Raw genomic sequence first — 25,550 nt, 5'->3', positions numbered from 1 at the left:
ATCAGAGGCTGCTTCTAGTCTTGGCCCCTCTGCTTCTGGTCCAGCTTCTTACTAACACACATCGTGGGAGACAGCAGACAATGAATGCCTCAGGACCCACAAGGAAGACCACATGTAGTTGCTGCTCCCTGACTTCAGCTTGGCCCAGCCTAACCCTGGCTCTTGTGGGCATCTGAAGAGTAAACCAATGATTAAACAATTCTCTTCTCTCTCTCTCTTTCTCTCCCTGTCTCCCTTTCTTTCTCTCCCTCTCCTGTTCCCCTCCCCTCCCCTCTCCACCATTCTGCTTGTCAATTAATTTTTTTTTTCAACAGAAAACAGAGCCTGGAGTCCACCTCTGGATAGGATAGTCCCAGTCAACTGCCAAAGAACATGCTGGAAGGGAGAAGTTTGAGGGCTCTCCCGGAAAGCAGTCTACAGTACCCCCAATCCTAACGTATTTATCATCAGGATTCCCCCTTCCTTCCACACAAGGTCTGCTTGGTTCCTCCCAGAACACCTTACAGGCCAGGCAGATCTTCCCACCCCACCTCAGGCTTGCCTGGCTAAGCTGCTGTTTCCTCTGGCGCTGCCACCCAGCTGTGCACTGTGCTGCGATGACACTCGTCTGCCCCCTGGTCTGTGCCTGCTGAAGGGTAGTGCAGGTGTCGGCGCTCTGGAAGCAGCACAGGGCCCTGCGCCCGGCGGGGCAGTGTCTGGAATACACTGGGTGGTGCTTCCAAAATCTTCATCCCGAAGCCCACCTTGCAAGCCTGCTTCGCTCCCTGCGCAGCCCGGCGGAGGAACCTGGGAGCGCGCGTCCTCTGCTGGCTGCTGGAGGGCCAGCAGGAATCTGGGGTCTGAGTCCCTGAGCGTCTTTCCAGCTCTGGGTCGCTGGCCGGGAGGAGAGGAGCTGGGTCTCTCCCCTTGGCGTGGAAGCGTTGCCCGGCTGGACCCTTCTGGCGTGCTCCCCACTCGGAACGGGATGATTTAGGCTCTCAGATAAGGGGACACACACCGCGAGGTCTCAGGATCCCCGCCACGAGGAGAAACAGAGGCGACTGGCTTAGGTTGGACGGGCTGGGGAGTGGGGGTGATTCAGGAAGAGAACCACAGCTTTTCGTTTTCTGTCTTGGGAATGACAGCCCCGGGAAGAGAAAAGTTATCAGGCCCCGTATCTCTCGGCGCCCTTGATCGTCGTCCCGGCCCTCGCGGATCCTCAGGCCCCCTCCTCCAGGAAGCCAGGGAGTCACCCCAGCCCCACTAGCTTAGGGCATGAGTCGGCAGGGGAAGGACAGCTCGGCGGTGCCCACTGCGCGCACCGCGCCACGGACTGCGTCCCCGGCACCCGCCCCGCCCCCGGCGCCCGGCGCCCGGCCACCCTCCCCGCCGCCCGCATCGGCTCACGCCCGGGGCGCAGCTCGCCTCCTACCCCGGCCGGGCGAGCTCCGCGTCTCTGCCGCGCCTGCCGGAGCCGGGCGGGCTCAGAGCCCGAGAATGGACGCCGAGGAGCCACGGGAACCCCGAGAGCCCGGGCCTGGGGCAGAGACAGCGGCAGCGCCACGTTGGGAGGAAGCCAAGACTTTCTACGACAACGTCGCACCCAAGAAGAAACCCAAATCGGTGAGGACAGGGCACGGGTTTGGGGTGTGTGTGCTGGGGCGAGGGGTGAGGGTCATTCCGGAGGAGGGGTCGCCAGCACACCCCCACACCCTCAGGGTAGGATCCTGTGGCTCGCAGCTCCTAGGGTCCGGAATGCGCTCTGCATTTGTCGCGGGCTTGGGTTTATTTTGGGAACCCTGTTCCCCACCCCCTCTCCGGCCCCAGGCTTGGGTTCTATGCTAGGATCCCCCTCCCCCATGCTGGCATCAGGGCCCCAACCCCTCCCCGCGCGGGCAGCACTTGTTGGCCAAGCTGGGCACTAGCACGACCTATGCGCTCAGGGCTCGGGTAACCCAAGTCTGGAAACCTCTCTCCTAGCTGTGCGCTCCGCTCCGGGCCAGCGGAGGCATGGGGCTCCAAACTGCTGCCTCTAGCGCCCGGGTCGGCGGGCAGCGGGCACCGCGCTCGCCGCGTCCTGAGGGTTCTGTGCCCTACCTGGGCTCCCAGTCCCCCCTGCTTCTGGGTTCCCAACGCTGACTCTGCGCCCCAGCTTGGGGCCTCTTTGGCAGGGAGCGTTAACACCCTCCTGACTCTGGCAAGGGTGTCTGCTCTCTGAGGCCTCACACGGGTGGTGCGGGGGGGGGGTGCCTTTCCTCCACATAGCAAGTTCATAGTGCCCTGAACGCCCCCCGGGCCTTGCTCACTCCCACCTGCCAGATCTCAGAGCTTGAAGAGGGGACTGAAGACAGGTGCTGGTCCACTCACATCCTCCACATAGCTCTAGCCTGTTTCCCTCTCAAAACCTTGCCCCTGTCAACAACAGTCCCTCCCTGGGCATCTGCAGGCCTCTGGCAGCAGTGGGAGGACTAGGACATTGAGGATGCTGAGTGTCTGTCTGGTGCACCCGGGAGGGTCTAGAGATGGTGGTTAAAGACCCTACAGGGATGAGTAGGCAGGCACATAGCTGGGAGACTTCCAGTTGGGGCTGGCTTTGTGAAAGGGGCATTTGAGCTGACCTCATGATAGAGTTTCCTGGGCAGAGAGAGACGAACAAGACCGAAGAATGCATAGAGTCGTCTTGGGACTAAGAGCTGTGTCAGCCAGGGAGTATGCAAGGGTGTTGGAGAGGAAGGGGGAGTTTGGGCGAGGGGAGCTTGTGGAGGACCTTGAGTGCCCTGTTTAGCAGTCCTCAAGATCGGCTTCTGTGGAGCCCCACGTTTCCAGAAGTGAACACACACAGGGTCAGATCTCCTCTTCTTTCTGTGTCTCAAATGATTAAAAATGTGCACGAAGACTCAACGTCCTGAAGATGTTAGATGGAAGTGTTAGCATCTTGGAGACCATGAGCCAACTAAGCTGTGGTTAAATAAGCTGCCAAGTTGATTGTTTACTTATTTATTAGCAAACTTCAGGCTGAAGCTCCGTCTGGGATGCTCCATGGGTGAGCATCCTGGCATTGCCAAGCCTGTGGTTCAAAACTACATGAAACAAAAAGCTTTTTATTGTTTGCAGCCAGCTACCACGGGGAATCAGGACTTTCTCAAGCCTGTGGGGAAATGCAGGGATGGATTGGAGGGGTGCTGAAGCCAAGGGGTGCTCTAACCCCCTGCTTTCAAACTTGTCAGCCAGACAACTGGGTGGCTTTTCTGAGCTGCCTCTGTAATCAACATAATGCTCTAAATGTGAAACGCTTGAACTTGTAAGATACATTCATACCAATTATCTGTAGCAATGTCTGGTTTGGAGTTCTGCCCAACCATTCATTTGAATAAAATGCTTTCCAAAAGCATGAGAACTATAATGGGGCCACTGTAGGATTTTTCAGCAGGGGATTACCTTCGTCCCATTTTCATCTTTGAAAGAGCGTTCTGGGGCAGAGGGGTCGGAAAGACACATCAGTGAGACACAATGGCCCCTGTAGCCGGTAGAGGAACCTGGCCTGATGGGAGAGATCAGGCCCCGATGAATGGCAGGTGGCAGATGCTCCCATGGCTCCAAATCCATTTCCTCCCCCAGGCGTTGAGGAAGCAAGTGGTCAGAACCAGTGCTCCATCAGTCACGACCCCCTCACTCAGCCGCTGACCCTCGCTGCTCTCTGGGAAGAAAAGAGCTAGGAGGCTTCCCAACTCCCGGCCCTTCTTGTACTGACCTCTCTTCCCACAGGCTATTTTGAGGGTTTTGGGGGCCTCAAGGGCCCCATCAGGTCTTGGCCTGGGCTGGCTCCTGTTCCTGGTGGCCTGAGGGAAGTATTTCACAGGGTGAAAGTCTCATGGAGGCCTTTATCTCCTGGGCTCAGAGAACTTCCTCTGGCCACAGCCATCCTGTCCAGCTCTCCAAGGCTTTCTGGAAAGAACAGCTTGTGGGCTATATTTGTATCTTGAGCTCAATAGGCAAAAATCAAGCTGGCCTCCGTGGGTGCTCCTGGACTGCTGGCTGGGGCCTGGGCTGCCCCTTCCTAGCCCCAACAGTATTCTTCCATCTCCTTCCATCTCCTTTCCCCACCTCCAGAGTGGTCAGCCTGGTGGGTGGCTTCCCTTGACCACCAGAACCCAGAGGCTCAGCTCCACTCCAGCTCTGACCAGCTCCCTCCACCTCCGCCCGTCATACCCTGCTGTTTCAGCTTTGGCAGGCTAAGATCCACATTCCACCCCACCCAGGAAGCCTGTGCCCTTTAAGCCTCCGGATGTCATTTCCTTCATGCTGCATCTGAGAAAGGAGAGAGAAACACACACACACACACACACACACACACACACACACCCCTTCCATCTACTGGTTCACTCCCTAAATGACCACAATAGCAAGAGCTGGGCCAGTCCAAAGCCAGGAGCCTGGAGCGTCTTCCTAGGTTTCTCAAGCACTTGGGCCATCTTTTGGTACATTCCCAGGCATGTTAGCAGGGAACGGGATCGGAAGTAGAACAGTTTCGACATGAATCAGTGCCCGTAGGGGACACAGGCATCACAGAAGGAGGCTGGACCTATACCACAGCACTGACCCTGCTTCCCAGTTTCTAACAGTGCCCTGTGGCTATGTGTGTCTTCACACCATGGAATGGACAAGGCAGCTCTCTGGGATCTCCCTCTCTCTCTTTAAGATTTATTTATATTGGAAAATCAGATGTACAGAGAGCCGGGGGTCTTGAGGGTCTGCCGCGCGAGTCCCTCCCCCAGGGCAGCACGTGGCCCGGCTACAGGTACTCCTGTGGGGTCTCTTTCATAAGGATGTTAGTCCCATCGTGAGTCCCCACCCTCAGGACCCAGTCATCTCCCAAAGTCCCTACCTCTTAATACATCACCTTGAGGGGTTAAGATTTCAGCACATGTATGTTTTCAAGGGAATACAAATGTTCAGACTACTGCCTTGGGGGAGGTGTTCCGAGGCTCTGAGAGAAGTCCCCTTTGCCAGCTAGCACCTGCCTTGCCTGCTCTTCTGGGCTCAGTCTCTCTCTCTCTCATTCTCTCTCTCTCTCTCTCTCTCTCTCTCTCTCTCTCTCTCTCACACACACACACACACACCTTTGCAAATGCTCTGTGTACACCTGCTCAGGCCTGCCTCAACCTCCTCTCTCTTCAAGAAGAATTTCTTCCAAGCCCCTCCCTGCCAGCTTCCACCTCTGCTCTGCCACTGGCTCATGCCTTCTGACACCTGAGGCCTCTGTTTACCCCTCTTGTTGGGGGCACCAAGAGCTCTGCAGGGCAGGAGCCAGCTCTGCCTGGACCGCTCCCAGGAAGGGCACAGGCACTCGGCACACAGAGCCAGCAAACGTTTGTCTCATCTGTATCAACCCAAAAAAGTCTCTGACTGCTTACTCTATAGCAAGCGCTATGAACAGATAAGCCAGATGCAGGCACTGCCCAGGGGTTTCTGGTTCATACCAAATACTGTTTCTCATTGAACTCAGTGACTTAAACATTCAGGGGGCAGGGCCAACACCCCCTGAAGAGGGTAAAGCTGCAGCCTGTGGTGCTGGCATCCCATATGGGTGCCTGTTTGAGCCATTTCCCTGCTAATGTGTCTGAGAAAGCAAGAGAGGATGACCCAAGTGCTTGGGCCCCTGCACCCAAGGTGGAGACCCAGAAGAAGCTCCTGGCTCCTGGCTTTGGACTAGCCCAGCTCCCTCTGTTGCAGCCATTTGGGGAGTGAACTGATGGATGAAAGATCTCCCTTTGTGTGTCTTCCCCATCCCCCATAACTCTTTCAAGTAAATAAATAAATATTTTATTATTATTATTATTTCATTTTATGACACAGTTCCATAGGCTCTGGGATTCCCCCAGCCCCTCCCCCCATATTGATTCCCTCCATACTGTTACAAGTAGTACAACTCGTTAACAGTCATAATTCCTTCATTGCAGGCATGGACCATGCACACTGTCCAGTACCTTATTGTCAAGATAAATGTGACAGTTTCAAGTGAGATTTTACTGAATTTTGTGAATTTTAGGATAATCCAAACAGGCTTATAACTCTAACAAGCCATGTGTTAACAGTTGAGGAGCAGAACAGTTTTAGGAGGGGTACACAGAGAAATCTTCAATACCTTAAAGAGGAGTAACTGATCTCTGTGTCCTACCTAGTAAGGTATATGGGAGTCTAAGCTGACGTTTTCTTGTCTGTTCTAAGCTTTCCTTATTGGTTTCTCTCTGTCTGATCTAATTTTGGGGGCTCCGGAGCGACCCTGATGGTCATTGCAAGAGGATGGGGCGCCAAAGTTGGAACTAAGTAAGGACCAGAGAAAGCTCCTCTCCCTAGTCCCGAAGGAAGTTTACTATTCTGTTTCTGAGGACCGCCTGGGGCTCCTGGCTGTGTGAGGAGGGTTCTGGGCTTCTTCCATCCCACGTGGGAGATCCGATAGGGAATGGTTGACCTCGGAGTTCTAGATCTATGAGGGCACTCCAATTCCCTGTGATCTCCTTGACAGTTGGGTATGGTCCTTGGTGCCCATACTGATTGCCCTTGATGAGGTATCCACTGCTTCTGCAGTGAGAGCATTTGGGAGGTTACCAGGGGTCTCCGGGACTAGGATACAAACCTCCTCCTGTCCTCCTGTTCCACTCTGGGATCCCCTCCTGCTCTGTGCGTATGACCTCCTGTTAAGAGGCAGTCAGGATCACTCTTGGATCCCACTGTATGTCTTTATAGTTTTTGCTAATGTCTAATGCAGTTTCGAGTCTGCCATCTATAAGTTAACTGTTACAATCTTGATAGATTATACTTAACATCTCCCTCACACACTCTAAGAAGGTGGAAGATTTCTCTGCTCTCCCGACGCATTGCGGATTAACAAAGGGTAATAAAAGCATATCAGGCTTTTCCGTTCTTTGATGTAGATCCTCTGGGGATTCCGTTTTCTCCAGGGGCAGCGTTACATTCGGGTGTTTGTTGCACTTCTGTGTTCAGTGGAATCATAGGGAAACCCACAGTTTTTCAGGGGAATCCCTCAGAAAAGACTATTGACAGCTACGTAACTTTTGCTGTGGGTTATTAGTGTTCCAGGATACCAATCCTTTAGTTTTTTTTTAAGATTTATTTTTATTATTTTTTTTATTGGAAAGGCAGATATACAGAGAGGAGAGACAGAGAGAAGATCTTCCGTCCGATGATTCACTCCCCAACTGAGTGCAACTACCGATGCTATGCCGATCCGAAGCCAGGAGCCTCTTTCAAGTCTCCCACGTGGGTGCAGGGTCCCAAAGCCTTGGGCCGTCCTCAACTGCTTTCCCAGGCCACAGGCAGGGAGCTGGAAGGGAAGCGGGGCTGCCGGGATAGAACCAGCGCCCACATGGGATCCCGGGCCTGCAAGGCGAGGACCTTAACCACTTGCACCACCACGCCAGGCCCACCAATCCCTTAGTTATTGTATCTACACCGGAGCTTGTAAAGTCTTATCAGTGAATGTAGAAAAATGTTTATCAGCAGGGGTGTTCGAGTCTCCTTGTGGCCAGTTTTAAAAATTAAGTGTTAAAAGGCTAACTTTTGACAGTGTTACCATAGGCAGTCTGTCTCTCATTGATTATTGGTTCATTGGTAACATCACTAAAACATTGGTTCATTGGTACATTGGTAACATGATTTAAAAAAAAAATCTGACAACACTGAAGGTTTACCTACATGTACTAAAGTACTGATAATACAATAACAACCATGATATTCATGGCTCCTGCTAATTCCCAGACAATGTGAGCAGAATAAGCTATTATAATTGAAGCAGACCCACGGATGAGCTCCTGGATGGACAGTAAGGTGGGGAAGACTTCAGAGATGGCATGTGGTTGGAGAGTCAGATTGAATAGCAATTAGCTGAGCAGAGTCCAGCAGAGAGCACTAGGGGAACAGCATGTGCAAAGGCTCAGAGAAAGAAGCGTCAGAAGGGGCAGGTGGAAGGAGAGGTTGGGGTCTCTCCAGCTGCCCTCTTTATTCTGGTCTGAGTTTAACATCCACAGAAGAGGTGGGTTGTGATCAAATCTGAACTTTAGAAAACTCCCGACAGCAGCGTGGACCACAGATTGGAGCAGGTGAGCGAGGCAGAGATACCAAGCAGAGGAGGTGGAGGCGGACCAGTGCTGGGGTCTCAGCTGATGGAGAGGGGGCTGAAGTTGATTTCCAGGTAACAGTTGGAGTTCTGAGGGGAAGGAGCAGGAAGGGAGTAGGTGAAGTGGCGGCGTCTGCGGGTCAGAGGCACGCAGCTCAGCAGGCAGGTCTGAGCTGGAGTAGCGTTTCTGGGCACTGTCTCGCCCCGAGGGTGTATAACCCCCATCTGCTAATGGGAGCCATCTGGAGACCATGGCAAGTGTTTGTTTTCTTGTCATGTCCAGATGGCCACGCAGATTGCTGTCCTCGTCCCCGAGGGCCTGGCCCCCTTCCCATCATGCTCCTAGGTGGGGAGCCATCCTTTCCCTCCCTGCCCTGACCTCAGTCTGCCCCTGCCCCAAATGGACCCTCTTTAGGGGCAGAGACTGGACCCGGGTGTCTTCTTCTGCAGGCCTGCAGAGGGGCTTGCCCGGGAAGGGGTGGGTCTGAGTGACATGGTCTCTCTCCTGCGTGTGCGCATGCAGCCCAGGCCCCAGAATGCGGTCACCATCGCCGTGTCCTCCCGAGCCCTGTTCCGCATGGACGAGGAGCAGCGGATATACACAGAGCAGGGCGTGGAGGCCTACGTGCGCTACCAGCTGGAGCACGAGAACGAGCCCTTCGGCCCTGGGCCTGCCTTCCCCTTCGTGAAGGTGAGGGCCAGCTTGCACACCACGGCCTCTGTTGGGGCCAGTGTGAGAAGAGCTCCCGTGGTGTGGGTGGAGGAGGAAGGGGGCCTCTCTGGATGCATGCAGCCTGGCTCAGCTGGAGGAAGAATCTTCCCAGGCGGGCAGAAGGGCTACCTTTAGTAAACTGCTTGCACGCAGCAGGGCCTCTGCTCCCTGCATCACTGAGGCCCTGGCCCCCAAGGGTCGGGCATGGATTCCAGAAGGTGTCCTCGGCCTCCCAGGCTCTGGAGGCTGTGAACAGGCGGCTGCGCGAGCTGTACCCAGACAGTGAGGACCTCTTCGACATCGTGCTCATGACCAACAACCACGCTCAAGTGGGCGTCCGCCTCATCAACAGCATCAACCACTACGGTGAGTGCCAGGGCTTCCATGCCAGGACTCCCTACCACATGGCCCCAGGAAGAGCTCCCAACCCTGCAGAGGGAACCCCATGCCCCGTGTTGGGTTGTAATCTGGCTCTTCATACAGACCTACCAGATTTGTAGGAGTCCCAGTTTTCACAGGGTGCATCTCCCCACCGAGTCGATTTTAAACTCCTTAACCAACTCTCAACATTGTTTTAGACTTATTTTGTTTTTGAAAGGCAGAGTTAGAGGGAAAGAGAGACATCGTCCATCTTCCTCAAATAACTGGAGCTGGGCTAGTCCAAAGCCAGGAGCCAGAAGCTTCTTTCTGGGTCTCCCATGGGTTACCCTGTGCTGCCTTTCCAGGCTGTAAGCAGGGAGCTGGATCGGAAGTAGAGCAGCCAGGACTTGAATCAGTGCCCATACAGGAAGGCAGCACCAAAAACAGTAGCTTTACTGGCTGTGCTACAGTACCAGTCCTGAATGTGGGCTCTTGCAAGCCAGCACAAACAAGCCAGCTCCAGGGCACGTGACATGAATCCTGTTCTCCGTGATTGGGGTGGACACTTCTGCCCTTTTGCCTAGGTGTCTAACTGGGAGGGGGCTGCTGGGAGAACCAGATGCAGTTGTTAGAGCAAAAGGGCTATCTATCTAAGACCAAGTTCAGTATGGAAAGACATGGACTCTCTGGAGCCAGTCTATATGGCAAAGAATCATTTCTCATTAGGTTACGGAGGTGTCTCAGCACCATGGGGCAGAAGCCAGACTGGGCCTACAAGGTCCTGGATCCAAGAAGTACGAATCTCCCCCTGTTATTCCCCGTGGGCCACGTGAGCCCTTAATGTGCTCTGCTAGCAAGTGTATGCCTTCCCTCCCCCACCCCCATCTCTCTCTCTCTCTCTCTCTCGCTAAACTGGATTTCTCTGCTTTTCTTGAATAGAAAATCATATCCAGGAAAAGCGGAAAGATCCAGTTTGGAGAGAGAGCGAAATGAACGCACATTTATGGCCCTTGTTTTAAGCAGCTGGGAGAATCTGGCTGACGTTTTACAAAGGTTCATTTCAAATGGCACTTCAAAATACTTAACTGCTTCTGTGACATGGGTACCTGCTGACCAGGACAGACACTGCCTATGTCCTAGGCAGGGCGCTGCACACCCTGGCCACACCTTCTGCTGTGCACAGTGGGGAGCAAAGGGAGCCTAGGGAAAGGGTTGGAGCACTGTGGGGAAACTCAGTGGGCTCCGAGCAGCACCTGTTTATCAACCAGCAAATATTTCATAGCCTGCACAGCCATGGGACCAGGTGCCTGAGAGGGCTTCTCATTGGGTTGGGGTCTGCATCTGTCCAATCCGTTGCCACTGAAAGGCAGGGTTGCACCTCAGGAGTGTTCCCCTGCAAGAGGGTGCCGTGAACCAGGCCACTGCATCAAGAGGTGATCATTTAGACTTCCTGGATAAAGGCTGGTGGGGCTCGGAGGAGGAACCACGATGGCAGCCCCTGGCCACGGAGCACCCCTTCTGAGGCCCTGAGGCTTTACTCTGGCCTCATCCGGGTCTCTCAACCTCCTCCCCAGACCTGTTCATCGAGAGGTTCTGTATGACGGGTGGGAACAGCCCCATCTGCTACCTCAAGGCCTACCACACCAACCTCTACCTGTCAGCCGATGCAGAAAAGGTGCGGGAGGCCATTGATGAGGGTAAGTGGACTCCCTCTGGGAGAGAGCTTGGGAGGGGGTTCTGGCAAAGGAGGAGCTGAAAGTGAAAGGCTAGGGGGTGAAGGCGGGGGGTGTGTGTGTGCCAGGGGTCGCCATGGAAACTGGAAGGTGTGGTCATCCAAAATTCCTACTGTCTGATTCATGAACTCTAAAGCTAAGACCCTAGCAAGTCCACTCCCCAACTCTAGCCCCACTTGGTTGCTCACCAGCAGCTCCCAGCCTCTGTCTCCATGGAAACCTTCCTTGCCACCCATGAAGGTGCCAGCTTCTAAGAGGCCTTCAGGTCAGCAGGAGGGAATTCTGACTTCTGTGGGACCACAGGCAGCCTCTGCCCCTCTCTGGACCAGTGGGGAGAGTCAGCATGGAAACGGAAATGGCCAGTGTTGCCAACAGCTGGGCTGGCCAGAGCTGAGAGGAGGTTAGCTGACCCAGCTGCAAGCGCTGATGAAGACCTCCCAAGTCTCAGGTGCAGGCCGGGTGGTCCCCATGATCTCAGTCCACCTGTTGCTCCAGGATCAGGACAAGCCCAGAGGAAAAGGGACTGAGCCCCCTCCCCTTCACACCCACACACAGCCTGATGCCAGTGGGCAACTTCCTTTACCAGTCAATAGCACAGTCACTTCCTCCCATGCCTTGCCTGCTGTCTCCTGACTGGAAGCCTGGCCTCTCTCCCCAGCAGCCCTACTCTCTCACCAGCTGCTTGGCAGCTCCACGAGGCTTGCTCTTACTTACTATTACCATTTGTAATTTACGCAACTAATTTGAAAAGCAGAGAGAAAGGGAAAGAGCGAGAGAGATCTTCCATCTGCTGGTTCACTTCCCAGATGCCTGCAAAGCCAGGACAAAGCCAAGAGCTACAAAACACAGCCTGGGTTTTTCACATGGAGGGCTTAGATCAACAGCTGCCTCCCAGGGTTTGCACACACATGCAGCTGGAATTGGAAGTGGAGCTATGACTAAAACTCACGCACACCAGGATAGACTGCAAGGATCTCAAGCAATATCTTAACCACAAGTGTACCCCCCAAGAGGCCATTTTTCCCAGACAGGTATCATGCTCTTGGGTGAGTGTCTTGGCAGCAGCATGTGGGTCTGTAACTTGACCTTAGGCTAGGCAGCAGGGCTTGGGAGGGAGGAAGGGAGGCCCTTCTCAGGGTGGTAGCACCTTTGGGTCACCTTGACTCTGACATGGCAGAGCCAAGACAGTACCTGGTCTGAAGCCCAGAGCCTGAGCCTGCCAGTAGCATCTTCCAGCTAATGACGTGGTTGCAAGGCTGACTCAGCTCCCTCCTCCCATGGCCCTCAGAAAGCCCTGCTTGTGAGATCCTGGATCCCCAAAAGGTGGGCAGAAAATGATCTGTGAAGAGGTGAGGGCTGCGGAGCGGGCTGCACAGCTGCCCAGGGCTTCAAGTCACCATGCTGTCTGGCACAGCTTGAGCCTGGACCCTGGTCCCCAGCAGGTGTCCATGGCTGCTGGAGGAGCCCACGGTTACAGAAGTTCTGTGTACACAGGCCTGTGCTGCTGCCCAGAGCACACTGTCTCATAACCAGGTGCCCAAGGAAGTGTACCTATAGCTATAGACCAAACAGGCCCACACCCACTCCACCCCACATAGCAGCCTGAGATGTCAGTCCCAGACAGAGCTAGGAAGATCTGCATTTTACCTTAGCCTGGAGGAGGCGAGGGAATGGCCAGGACCAACAGGGATGCAGTAACTGAGACCCTAAGGCTAAGTGTCCTCCCAACCCTTTGGCACCCCCCCCCAAGACCCTCCACAAAGTAGCGGCTGGAAGGATGCTAAGGCGAAGGCTGTCAGAGCCTGCTGCATAGCCTCATTACCATTTCCTTGGCAGCCAGTATCTGTGCACCTGCCAGTGTTGATGTGGTTGACATTTCTTCTCCCTGAGTCGTAGGTGAGCCTCTAGAGCAAGAGTTCTGGAGCAACCCTCCCCTGCTTGGACTGCAGGCAGGTGACACTGCCCCTCTCTGCCCAGGGATCGCAGCCGCCACCATCTTCAGCCCCAGCAAGGATGTGGCCGTGTCCCAGAGTCAGCTGCGCGTGGCCTTCGATGGGGACGCCGTGCTCTTCTCAGACGAGTCAGAGCGCATCGTGAAGGCCCATGGGCTGGACAGATTCTTCGAACATGAGAAGGCTCACGAGAACAAGCCACTGGCACAGGTGCTATGTCCACCCATTCCCACCAGCACCCTGAGGGTCAGGGACAGGGCAGGAACCTGAACCTTCAGCCCAGCCCAGCCTCACATTCCAGCTGGGTGCCCTGACCAAAGCTTGAGCCCTCATCCCTCTTGATGGACCTTGACTGTCCCCTGGGGGCATCCACCCTTCTCAGAACCCAGTTCCTTCACCCAAGTCGCATCCTGCCTTTGGAAGCCTCTTTTCTCTCTCTGGCCTCCTCTGCTGCTCTGAATCCCATGCTAAGGTCTTCATTGCCCCATTGAAGACCCCCTTTTGAGGTCTCTTTCTGCTCTGAGGGCCTCACCCTGAGCTCCCCCATCCCTACCCCCTGAGGAAGTATGCATCCCCCAAGCAGGAAGATCCAGCTGGGGAAGGGAGGGGTCCCAGGCACATCATCTGCCTTGTGCCACCTTCTGCCATCCTTTGTTTGGGAGCTCAGGGAACCCCTGTGCCCTCCACTCAGTGTCCCTTTGAGAGCAGAGTGTTCTAGAGCTCGGTGGGAAGTCCCTGGAATCTCTGGCCCTGCCAGGAAGCTCCTGCTGGGGCCTTTGTGTTATTTATTTGAAAGGCAAAGCAGTAGAGAAAAAGAGAGACTCTTCTATCTGCTGGTTCCTCCCTAGATGGCTGCAACAGCCAGGGCTGAGCCAGGCCAAAGCCAGGAGCCAAGATCATAGGGGCCAGAACATTTGAGTCATTTTTCTGCTGCTTTCCCCAGGCTGTTGGCAGGGAGCTGGGACAGGAACCAGTACCCATTAGGATACCACATCGCGAGTGGTAGCTTTACTTGCTGCATTGTAGTGCCAGCCCTTACAATGGCTATCCTGACAGAGTCTCCATCACGATGCTGCAGGGAAGCCCTGGTCCAAAGCAGACACCCCCATGCCTACCCTGCATGCACCAGGGGTCCATGAAACCCCCACCTGGGAGACTTGGGGGTCTTGCGACAGGTTCACACTTGGGCTTCAGGGAAAAGGTGGCATCTGGGAGGACCATGAGCTCATCCTGCTCCTTTGCCTGCTCACAGGGCCCCCTAAAGGGCTTCCTGGAGGCGCTAGGCCGGCTGCAGAAGAAGTTCTATGCCAAGGGCCTACGGCTGGAGTGCCCGATCCGCACTTACTTGGTAACGGCCCGCAGTGCAGCCAGCTCCGGAGCCCGGGCTCTCAAGACACTGCGTAGCTGGGGCCTGGAAACGGACGAGGCCCTGTTCCTGGCTGGTGCACCCAAGGGCCCCCTCCTAGAGAAGATCCGCCCACACATCTTCTTTGATGACCAGCTGTTCCACGTGGCTGGGGCTCAGGAGATGGGCACCGTGGCTGCCCACGTGCCTTATGGCGTGGCACAAGCGCCCCGACGAACTTCACCCACAAAGCAGGCCCCACCTGAGCAGTAGCCAAGCTGCCTTGCTCTGGGCTCCCCATTGCAACATGACGGACCCCACATCCTGTGGACCCTGTTAGCTCCTTCTGCATGTCTGCTTCATCCCCATGAGTGAGGGGACTTGTAGAAAGTCAGAGGTCTGGGCCAGTATTCTCACCATCCCTCCTTTTGGGCAAACACTGGGCTGTGATCCTGGACAAAATGGCTGGATCTCAGGGAGAAGCTGGTGGGGCTGAGGATCACAGAAGCCAGTGTGGTTGGAATGAAATCCAGTTCAGAGGCTGATGCCATGGCGCAGCAAGTTATGCTGGCATCCCATATGTGTGCCAGATCAAGCCCTGGTTGCTCCACTTCTGATCCAGCTCCCTGTTGGTGGCCTGGAAAAAGCAGTGGAGGACAGCCCAGATCCTTAAGCTCCTGTTCTCATGTGGGAGACCTGGAAGTAGCTCCTGGCTCCCAGCTTTGGACCCAGCCCAGCTCTAGCTGTTATAGCCATTTGAAGAGTGAACCAGCAAATGGAAGATCTCTCTCTCTCCTCTCTCTGTAGCTCTGCCTTTCAAATAAAACTAAATATTTTAAAAAAGAACGTCAAGAAACAAAACCAGTTCAGGGTTGAGCAACAACTTTTCTGAGAGGATCTGGCTCAAAGTTCTGCCCCAGTCTGAACTCCGTGAACTTTATCATGCCTCTCCCTTTGTGGGCCTCAGTTTCTGCATCTTTTAGGTGATTTTCAAATTTTCCTTTAGCCAAAGAAGCTTTGTTTTCTAAGAGTATCTTCTAAGAGATTAAAAAAAGAATTGGTTCAGTTGAGAGGCAGAGAGAAAGAGAGGGGGCAGGAAACTTCCATCTGCTGGTTCATTTCCCAGAAGTCTGAAATAGCAGAAGCTGGGAGCCTTAGTCCAGGTCAGCCACATGGGCAGCAGGGAACTCCCTCACTCACACCATCATGGCCTTGAAGTCAGGATGGGGTCGTGGATCAAGGCCAGACATGTGGGTCACAAGCACCTGCCAAGCCAACATCGACCCCCCAACTTGCCTTCTTTGAAGGAAGCTCTCTGTTCCTGGAGCAGCAGCTGCAATGAACAACATCTTTGAAGAGCATCTCTTAGGGTGAGTGAATTACACCAAGGCAGCCCGTCCTCTTGTCTGACCCAGACCCATTACCAGGCTTGACCCCCGGGGTAGAAGCTTGATTTCAGTCCCCCACCGGCCCCTCAGCCCAGTGACCTTTCTCAAATTGGCGAGTGCTCCATAGCAACCCTATTTATAATTTGATGTGTTTGGAAAGTACTAGAGATGACCTGTGAGACTGTCACCTGAGCTGTCAGGGCCTGATGGCTAGAAGGAAAGGGGCAAGAAGCATCAATTTCTCCTCTGGCCATCAGGGGGCACTGCAGGCTTTTTCTAGGGAGGAGCATTAGCGACGGGGCGACTCACGGTTTCCCTTATTTTTAACCCAAGTTCAGTTGTCCTTGTTCATCAAGCCACTGCCTCAGCCTTCATTACTCCAGTTATTGCCTCTTGCTGTGCAGTGGGCAAAGAGGTGGAGTGTCTGTGTCTGCTGTTGCAATGCATGGAGAGGAAACACAGCAACTCAATTAGTTGTTATCCAGGCAACTGTGAGGTGTGATATCACCAGTCGGGATCTGGTCTGAGACAAAGGGTACAAAGACATTGACCTCTTGCAGGGTGAGGAGGTAAAAGGTATACTAGCAACATTCTGCAGCCTTGGGCTGTGAGTGGGAAGCCTGCTGGAGCTGGCCTGCTAGCCCGACACTGGGGCTGCACCCTTGACTCCTGCACCCTGCCCCAGTGGAGAGATCCCCACTGGTCCCACCAGCCTCCTGTGTCAGGCAGCCAAGGCAGCAGCCACACACACATACCTCCTCCCTCCCATGCCTCCTTCCCCCTAGGAAGACCAAAGAGGAGCAAGCAGGTGCCTGTGTGGAGGCAGATCCCCCAGCTCCTACAAGGAATGCGAGTGGTGCCCGAGCGCCTAGTAAAAGGAACCTGGAGAGCAGGAGCCCAAAGTGCCAAGGGGCTGGGGCCGGGTGACACCAGTAGATTCAGCTCAGAATCTGAACAGGCACCGATTCTGGGTAGTATGTGGCAGAAAGATCACCCAGGAAGGAGAAAAGAACACAGAGGCGCTTCTTAAAATGAGCAAAGGATTAGGCAGGAAGGGAAGTGCTGGGCTGGCCTTGTGCTGTCAGGGCTGCAGGCTGCAAGCTGCAGGGCCCAGGGAAGAAGGTGAAGCTGATAAAGTCCCCAGCGGCCTTATCAGGAGACACTGGCATCATCCCACTCAGAAGGACACGTGATGGAGCTAGGCTGGCTCAAGGTCACGTTCATCTCACAGCCAGAATCGCTCTGACCAGCACAGCAGGCCTCAAGGTACAGGCCTGGTCTGCAATCCCCTATAAACCAGGGCGCCAAGCCTAGCCTAAGAACAGCCTCCAGGAAGTGACAAGGAGGCAGGAGGGCCACAGAGTCCCCTCCCTGTACCTTCAGCCGGGGCCCGGCCATGTGACGGCCATCTGCCTGCAGGATCAGAACTGTTCCCTTGAAGAAGTCTTCAGCCCCCACAGAGATGGTGGCCTAAGAAGCTGGTAGGGTTGGCCCTAGCCCAGGGCCAGACACAATGGCATTAGGCTGCCTGGCTCGGGCATGGCAAGGGGAGTCAGGTAGAGGGGACCCGCCACTGAGACAGCAGTACCAGATGTCACTAAACTGTGACAAACTCCAGGGATTCAGGGACCGATGAGGTCCTGCCCTGAGGGCCAAGCACTGAACACCAGCGGGAGGTGATCACGCTGGTACAGAAAGATAAGGGGCACAGACAGCCAGCCCAGGCTCTCAATGGAGCCACTGCTAGCAGTCCTGGACAGCTCTGGACGGTGCAGACACAGAAGCTCCCAATTCTATTACTGAAACCGCAGATGCACATCTCTGGCCTGGGAGAAAGCTCTCCATCGCCGCTGGAATAAAAGGCCCGAGGTCCTGTAGGCAGGCACAGGCTGTAGCCAGACAGGCCATCTGATGGTCTCAGGCAGGGAGGAGGTGGGGACAAGGAGCACCACCATTTGCGATGTCACCAGGAAATGACAAAGCCAGATGAGATCCAAAGCCCCAGGCCCTGCAGTGGGGCCAAGCAGCCAGCGCTTCTGAAAATCTGCACAGCACCTCGTGTTGAAGGCACCATGACCGAAGGAAGAGCTGCAGACCTCTGCCCTGGGCACAGGCTTGTGCCCTTGGAGAGCTGACATCCTGTGACTGCACAGCAGCCCCCTCCGCCACCCAAGGGTCCAGTCAAAGCAGCAGGGATATAGCAGAATATTCCAGAAACAAACAAACAAACAAACAAAACATGGACCCCAGCAAGCAGTTTCAATCCAAAGTCCATTTGGCATTGTGATCATACTCAGTTGGTGTGCACCAGAACTGTCAAACTCACAATTAAAACCTTGAAATACCTCCGTAACAGCAGGTAAGTAGCGCCGCTGGAGATCTCTGAGCGGCCCGCTGTGGCCCCAGCAGGCCTGGCACCTTCCACTGTGAACACTCCGTCTTCTTCCCACGACCCTGCCTCTCAGGGAGGCCGTACCAGCACTGTGGTCAGAGCCCACTCGGGTTTATGGCGTCCCAGCCGTGCTGCCCGAGGACATAAACTGACTCAGCCACACAGCACATAAGTGGCAGCGCTTGGTCTCAAACCCAAGTCTGGCTGACGCCAGGAACAGGCTCTCAACCAAAAAACTTCATAGAACAATGCAGATTATGAAAAATGCAGATTATGAATTTCCAACGTTTGTCTTTTAATTCCATTTTCTGTGGACTTCCTGGAGTCCCCTCACCGACTGCCACATGCATACCAAAATCAAGAGAAGCTTCATTCTGAGGCCTTTGCCAACGACATGCACCTGACACTCGTGGTGACTGCCTGCATGTTAGGACACTAGAGTGCATTGAAGTGGCAAATAATAACAGCCAGATATTTGCAGATTCCAACAAACCCAAGCTCAACAGAACTCATCTGAAGACTCCTGTTTTGGGTTAATGCTGGTTGAAGCAACCCGTAGACACCTGGGTCAAATCTGACCCAACTACTGCTTTTGTAAAGAAACCCTTATTGGAACAGAGTGAGGCATCTGTGGCTGCTGAGTCTGCAGAACTAAAAATTGTCCTTACCTAGTCCCTTCCAGGACACGCTTGCTGACCCTGGGGCAGCCCAGTCCTAGGTGGGATGTAGCAGGTCACATCCTCCTTGGCATCTGAGGGCAGAGGTTGGCCCCTCTGCTGGGGTTAGGATGTGGGGGCTCTATGCCCATCTGACCACTGACTGACAGCTAAGGTTTGAAGCTGCCACATTTTGTTTCTAAGAAACCCATTGTGACTTGGGGGTTTGACTTACGTGTTCCCTGCCAAGGTGTGCTGCTAGGGTTCCTTAGCCAGGAATGAGTCCAGCTGGCTGTCTGGCTGTCCAGCATCTGCCCCACATGAGTTGGTACTCCTGACTCATCGCTGGCCTCCGGGGCCCTCTTGGGCCATCATGAATGCTAGTTGGTGGATGGGTAGTACTTAAATACAAGGCTTGGACTAAAAGTGCTCAACATTGCCTAACAGTTCGTTCATCTGCTCTCTGTGGAAGCAGCAAGCTCTGCAGAAGAGGGTTACAGCATCCGAAGTTACCAATCAAGTGAAACATCAAACCCCAATAAGGCTGAAATGCACTTTTCTTATGGGGTAAGAGTGTGAGCTATGAACATACCTACTCTCGCAATGAAATTATGGATCAGAAGGTTCCAGAACCAGTGCAAGAGTGGCAAGTGTAGAAGCTGTCCCACCCACAGGCCCAGTGCTGCTCCACTATGATATTCTCTGCCACACCCATGCCTGACCTTGGAATCCTTAATCCAGCGTTCCAAGTGGCCACTACCAGTGGGTTGGAGCTGGTGTGGAAAATGAGACCTGTTTTTGCTCTCCATTGATTTGTAGGCAATAAATCCCTAAATGGTCATTCTCCAAGGCTGTGATGCCAGGATCTCACCTTCTATGGGCACAACACAAGGGAGAGAAGACAGGGTACCCAGGCTTGAAGTGAAGTACAAAACCTCCTCCCACCAGCTGGTGGCACTGCAGGCCAACCTTGCTGCTGGTGTTGGCTGGCTTCTCCTTGCTGGTTGCTGTGTGCTGTGCTGGACTTTCCCTCTGCCAAGCAGCTCTCTTCAGCTGTAAAGGACCTCGGGTGCTCTGCAAATGTTTGCCAACACATCTTTGTAGTGACCTGCTGGCTCTTGCCGATAGCCGCTGTGACTGTGTCTGAATCACATGCAAGTGTGCGTGCGACATGCCAAAAATAGTGCATGTGCGTGTGTATGGCTATGCAGTCATGCGCAATGGCTCTGACACTCCTGCTGATGACTATGGCTATGGGGATGTGTGTTTATTCCTCACTGGGAATGTGGACAGAGAGGCATTTCTGGGATTTGAAACTCCTCGGCCACCCTGCCGCCTGGGACTAATTCTGGCTCTTCCTCTTGTCTTCCGGTCACCTGCACATGGGCAGCTTGGAGGGCTCTGAGCTCCAAGTCTTCTCCAGTCTCCAGCCTTGGGCCAATAATCTCTGGGCTCCCAACCCTCTAGTTCCTGCCTTTACCAGCTACAGCAGCCTTGGAAAGCAGGGATGCCAGAATCTATCCCAGGATAACCTTTGTGTTATCATGTCTTATCATGTCCATGTGTTTCTTCATTCTCCTTAACAGGGCAGAAACAATATGTCCAGGTCAGCAGATTACACCCTGTAAAAGTCAAGGGAGCCCATTCGCACTCCACCCTGCCAGCAGCATACACACGGCCCAGCTGGATCCCAGCTGTGCCTCACGGAGTTGCCTTCCACCCTGGTCCATCACAACATAGATTTCTATTCCTTTCTCTGCCTGAGTTTTCTAGTCTGGCCCAGAAGGGACTTCTCTTTGGCCTTGATTGGGAAGTAGCTCCCTGATACACCATTCCCTAGAGGCTTTTGAGATGCAGTTTGTGAGAGGGAACCACATCTGGGAAATTGTTGCTCATGCATTTTTGCACAGTAAGGCAAGCCAGAGCCCTGCAGACTGGGTTCACGGAGCCCTCACTCCTGGCCTGTGCATGGGCAGTCAGTCATAGAACTGGGGGATAAGTGGCTGTGAGGCCAGACCTGTAGCTGCTACCAGGAAAGAACCCGCTGAGGTCTCCCCAGAGCAGGTGCCTGGGGCAGGGCTCACAAACCCTGACCCCAGAACCAGGCTATGACCAGATGAAGATGAGGCAGGGGAGGCTGGCAGACATTCTGGGGGCTTCTATGCCCGACATTGCCACTCCATGTTGCAAGAGGAACTAGAAATCTGCATTTGCAAATGCCAGCCATGATTTGGAATTTGCGAAACACTGTACAGGCCACTCAAAGCACACATCAGCTAGGCTTCGTCCAGCCTAGGAGCCCAGCCCACACCTGCTGATCCAGGCAGGTATTGGGTCTCTGAGACTCACCTAATCGGGAGTGTTAGGGTGGTGACACCAGATGCCCAGTTGGGGAGCTCCAGGAGACCCTGCCGATGACTTTGCTACACCCTCATGTGTTCACACTGCGCACACACGTTATTTGGCTAAGTTAGGAGCACAACTTATCCATGAAATGGTTTTATAGATATAGGGATATCCTCTCCCAGCATCTTATCCTTGACTCCTGGCTTCTACTTCCAAATATTTCTGCCACACACACACACACCCGCCGCCCCTGCCGCCTTTTTTTTTTTAACTTCTATATTTTTGACAATCTTTACATAGTTAATTAGGGCACAAAAGTTCAAGGGCTACAGAAAATTGGATAAGTCTGGAATTTAACTTCCACATTTTTTTTCCTGTATCTGGGGTAAAGCGGGAGATAAATGGAGAAGTCCCACCCAGTCTCCCACCCATCCCAGGTCTCTGATGTGGGGCATGCTCTGAGGGTCTTGCTCAAGTGGATTTGATAAGTCAACAGTTCTGAATTGCTGCCAGTCTCACCATTCCAAGCACGATGAAATCGCTGCAGAATCCACTGGCTAACATAGTCCACCTTAGAGTCTATGTTTGCCCAATTTTTCACTGCCAACATATGGTTGGAGTAGTTGATTGATTTGTTCTGTCTTCTGTTGTGGTGCCAGGTATCCTCTGCAGGTTCCAATGCATTGTCATATCCTCCATGTGCACCTGATTATGCCGTCTACTCCTCCGTCTTAACCATCTAATGAGATTCAGCTCTGGTATTTGCACTCCATGGCAGACCATGGAACCTGCACTGCTCTTCATGGTTAGGGTTCTGAGTCCAGCAGTTCAACTAGGGAGATCCCTAAAAAAACTGTCTGAGGTGATCCCAGACCAAATTCTTGTGTGTATTAGCAAGTACAGGGCCCGACACAGTCCATCACCCCAATCAGTTGGTGGTTGCAATTGCTGGGTCGGTTCTGTTTCCAGCCCTGACTTCCACTGGAACCAATGGGTGTTGCAGTCCAGCCTGATTCTGCCCAGCACACACTCAGCCCTAACACAAACCAGCGGTAGCTGCAGCTTAGTTGGAGCAACCCACCAGGCCAACCCCCTGCCCTAGTTCCCATGCTTGCCAGTATGTACCGCAGACTAGTCCAGTCTGTCCCACATCCGATTCAGCTCTCATACATGTTTATGGGCATTGAAGCTTAGTTCAACCCAACCAACTCCACTATCCAGCCCACACACATGCTTGGTGGGTGCCATTCTGTCCAGCAACCCCTTCCCCTGTCCTGGTTTTCATGCTCTCAGTGGGAGTGGTAACCCAAGAGGGAGGGCCCACTGTTTCCCTCCTAGGCCACTCCCATTCCCAGATGCACTTTCTGAATGGTTCTGTAGTTTAACTTGACAGATTAGCCCCTAGTGCCAGTGTCTGCTAACTGATGCTGCGGCTAAGCCCAACCAACCCTCACCCATTCTGCTTTATGTTTGCATCAGTAGAGACAGTCAACCAAGCTTGGCTTTTCCTTGATCTGGTTCACATGAGGCCCACAGGTGTTGTAGCCCTGCTTAGTCTGGTCTGCCCCCATTCCAACTCATGCTCTTCAGTGGGCAAGGTGTTCCAGCAGGGAGGCCCTCCATATTCCCCCTGCCAGCGTTAGCCCTTTTCTCCCTGGTTCCTATAGTGCTGCGGCCCAGTCTGGCATGGCCTGTCTCATCTTGGTGTTTGCTAGTAGGTGCTGTAGCCTGGCCTGGCCAGGCCAAACCACAATTCAAGCTAGTGAGAGTTACACTAGAGCCCAGCCCAGCGTGTACCCTATCCCAGCTGTAATGTGTACTGGTATGTATTGCGACCACACCTGGCCCGAACCACACTCTGTTCTGGTGCTCAGATTCATCAGTGGCTGATGTGAACTGGTTCAGCCTGGTCTGCCCCCAGCATATGCCAAATGTATGCTGGTGGGTACTTTCCCTGGCCTTGTCTGGGCTGTTCCTTGTGTTCCTTGCACTTACCTGCCGGGTCTGTGTCCTGCCAGAGGAGTTGCCCAGGCTCCTCCATCAGAAACTCTCCCAATGCCAGATTTTGCGTGTATCGGTGGGTCTATGAGCCAACTCTACTCAGTCCATCTCCTATCCTAGCAGGAACAGTGGCTTTTCCTGACTGGCCTTCAACCCAATCTGTTGGATGTTTCAGCCCAGCCAAGGTTCGTCCATACCCAAACATAGCTCACACATGGCTCGGTAGGGGCAGAGACCTAGCCTAGTCCATCCTACATCTACCCGGTCCTCCAGCGCACTAGATGGTGCTGGAGTCTAGCCTGGCTTGGTGCATCCAGTCCCAGACCACACTTGTACCAAGAGAAACTGCAGTCATATCCATACTAGAATAGAGCCCCCTTGCTCCTCAGTGGGAACTTCAACCCAGTTAGGGTGTCCCCTTAGCTTCCCAGCCGGGCCTGTTCCCAGCCATAGATCGCACGTATGCCAGTGGTTGCTCTGACTCAGCTTGGCATAGCCACTCACCTGTCTTGGCCTTTGTGTTAGATGCTGTGGCTTAGCGTCCCTGGCTCCTGCAGACCAGTTGGTATAAGAGCATAACTCAGCATGACATGTGCTCCATTCTGATTTCTAGTTCTGCTTGTGAGTTAAGAGTTGTTTGGCCCTGCACAGTCCACCCTGTTCCATTACCAACCCACACATTAGCCAGCCTTTGGAGCTACTTTGCCCAGTTCATCCAACCCCCAGGCCTGGACCATGTGTTTACCAGTGGGAGCTATGACCCACCAGGGGAGTTTCCCAAATTCCTCCACTTGATCCACTCCCATACATGCCAGTGGGTGTTAGGCCAGTGCCCGGCGTAGTCTGACCTTCCATTTGGCCTTGTATAAGCTGGTGAATGTTGCAGCCCAGCCCACCCCACACCCTATTCAGGATGCACATTCAGGTGCTGCTGCCTTGACCAGTCCAGACCTGTTGTAGGTTCCTTTACCCATGAGTGATGGCAGACTCCTTGGCCACACCTAGCTTAGTCCATCACCACCCCAACTCTTGAGCTAACCAATGGGGCTAGAATTTCCACAGGGTTTGACCCACACATCCCCCACAGAATCTACCCCCAGAAATGTTTCTCTCTTGTGCTGGTTAGTGCCATGGCCCTGCCAAATATGACCATCTTCTGAGCCATCATTGTGTCAGGTACTAGGATATGGTCCTGCTAGACAAGCCCCCAGCCTTAGCTTTTGCATGGACTGGTGTTCGGTGATCAGCATTGTTCGATGATAACAAGTTCTACACAGGACTCAAAGGAGACTGGTATATTAGTTTGATCCATGAAGATCATCTGATCTCTCTTCTCCAAATTACCAGGTCTCAGTACTCTCAGTTACCTTCAAAGCAAAAGTTACTCTGTCGTTTGGAGTTTTTAGGATTGATTCGAAACCCAGAAGCACAGTGGGAGGTACCTAGGCAGCAATTCATAGCCCCCAGACCCCAGAGCTCGTTGTCGGGTGGCCAGCAGGCAGAGCCATGCGCCATTTGGTGCACTGGCCCAGGGGGACAGAGCATGGGAGTCTGTCTCAACATCCATGCAGGTGTTGAACTCCCCTGTGAGGGTCCCTGCCTTCCAGACTGGGTACTGCTCTGTCTCCCTCATCATATGACTCTCTGTGTTTCTCTTTACGGCATGCACCTCCTAGATGCCTCCTGTAATGGTGGAGCGTACGCTTCCCCCTCTGTGTGGCAGCCCTCACCCGGGTGGAGCCTTGCCCTTGTCCACTGCAGTACCGCCCTCTGGCTGCTCTCAGCACCCCAAGCGGCCTGCACTGCCTGGCTCTTCACAGCGCATTCCCGGTCCTGTATGCCAGACACCAAGTGCATGTCAGTGTGAACCCGGCTCCCCACACGTGTTCTGTTCCCTCCTCCGGCAACACTGACTTTTGTCTCTTAAAAGCCATGCAAATAAATCAGAGATTTATAACTGGCTTGGGTTGTCTTTGTTGGTTTTTTCTTTTTTTTTTTTTTCCTCCATACCTCCACAACATTTTTTTAAAAGATTTTTATTTATTTTCATTTAAAAAGGCAGATTTACAGGGAGGAGAAACAGAAAGATCTTTCGTCCCCTGATTCACTCTCCAAATGGCCACAATAGCTGGACATGAGTCAAGTCGAGCTGAAGCCAGGAGCTAGGAGCTTCTTTCAGGTCTCCCACATGGGTGCAGAGTCCCAGGGCTTTGGGCCATCATGCACTGCTTTCCCAGGCCACAAGCAGGGGGTTGGATGGAAAGTGGAGCAGCTGGAACATGAACCAGCACCCATACGGGATGCTGGCACTTGCAGAGGGAGAGTTAGACAATTAAGCCATTGCTCCAGGTCCTTCCCTCCACAATGGTATTCACAAAGTAGCCAATAGTTTCTGTTAGGAATGTTTGTGGGACACAGAGAATGAGCGGGTCTGGAACCAGCACTATCCATTGGTGCTGAGGTCTTTCTGTAGACTCCCCTCCTATAACCACATGAAGACCACTTGGAGTGGGTACTCCATAATGGATGGTAGCCTGAGCCCAGCACCA

At 53.7% G+C, this 25,550-nt stretch overlaps 1 protein-coding gene across 1 annotated transcript; it reads left to right on the top strand.

Annotated features, from left to right (window-relative positions):
* The first annotated feature begins 1,405 nt into the window (after positions 1–1,405).
* Positions 1,406–14,823, top strand: NT5C1A (5'-nucleotidase, cytosolic IA). Its single transcript, XM_040974430.1, has 6 exons — positions 1,406–1,602; positions 8,640–8,807; positions 9,065–9,194; positions 10,763–10,885; positions 12,899–13,083; positions 14,126–14,823. The coding sequence occupies exons 1-6, from the start codon at positions 1,477–1,479 to the stop codon at positions 14,489–14,491; spliced, it is 1,098 nt and encodes a 365-aa protein (XP_040830364.1). The 5' UTR covers positions 1,406–1,476; the 3' UTR covers positions 14,492–14,823.
* The last annotated feature ends 10,727 nt before the right edge of the window (positions 14,824–25,550 follow it).

This window comes from Ochotona curzoniae, unplaced genomic scaffold (assembly GCF_017591425.1).
Source record: "Ochotona curzoniae isolate NIBS_2020 unplaced genomic scaffold, NIBS_Ocur_1.0 contig_2404, whole genome shotgun sequence".
In the NCBI taxonomy this organism is placed as follows: Eukaryota; Metazoa; Chordata; class Mammalia; order Lagomorpha; family Ochotonidae; genus Ochotona; species Ochotona curzoniae.
Note: the sequence above shows the minus strand (reverse complement) of the source record. Positions and strands in the feature narration are given on the sequence as shown.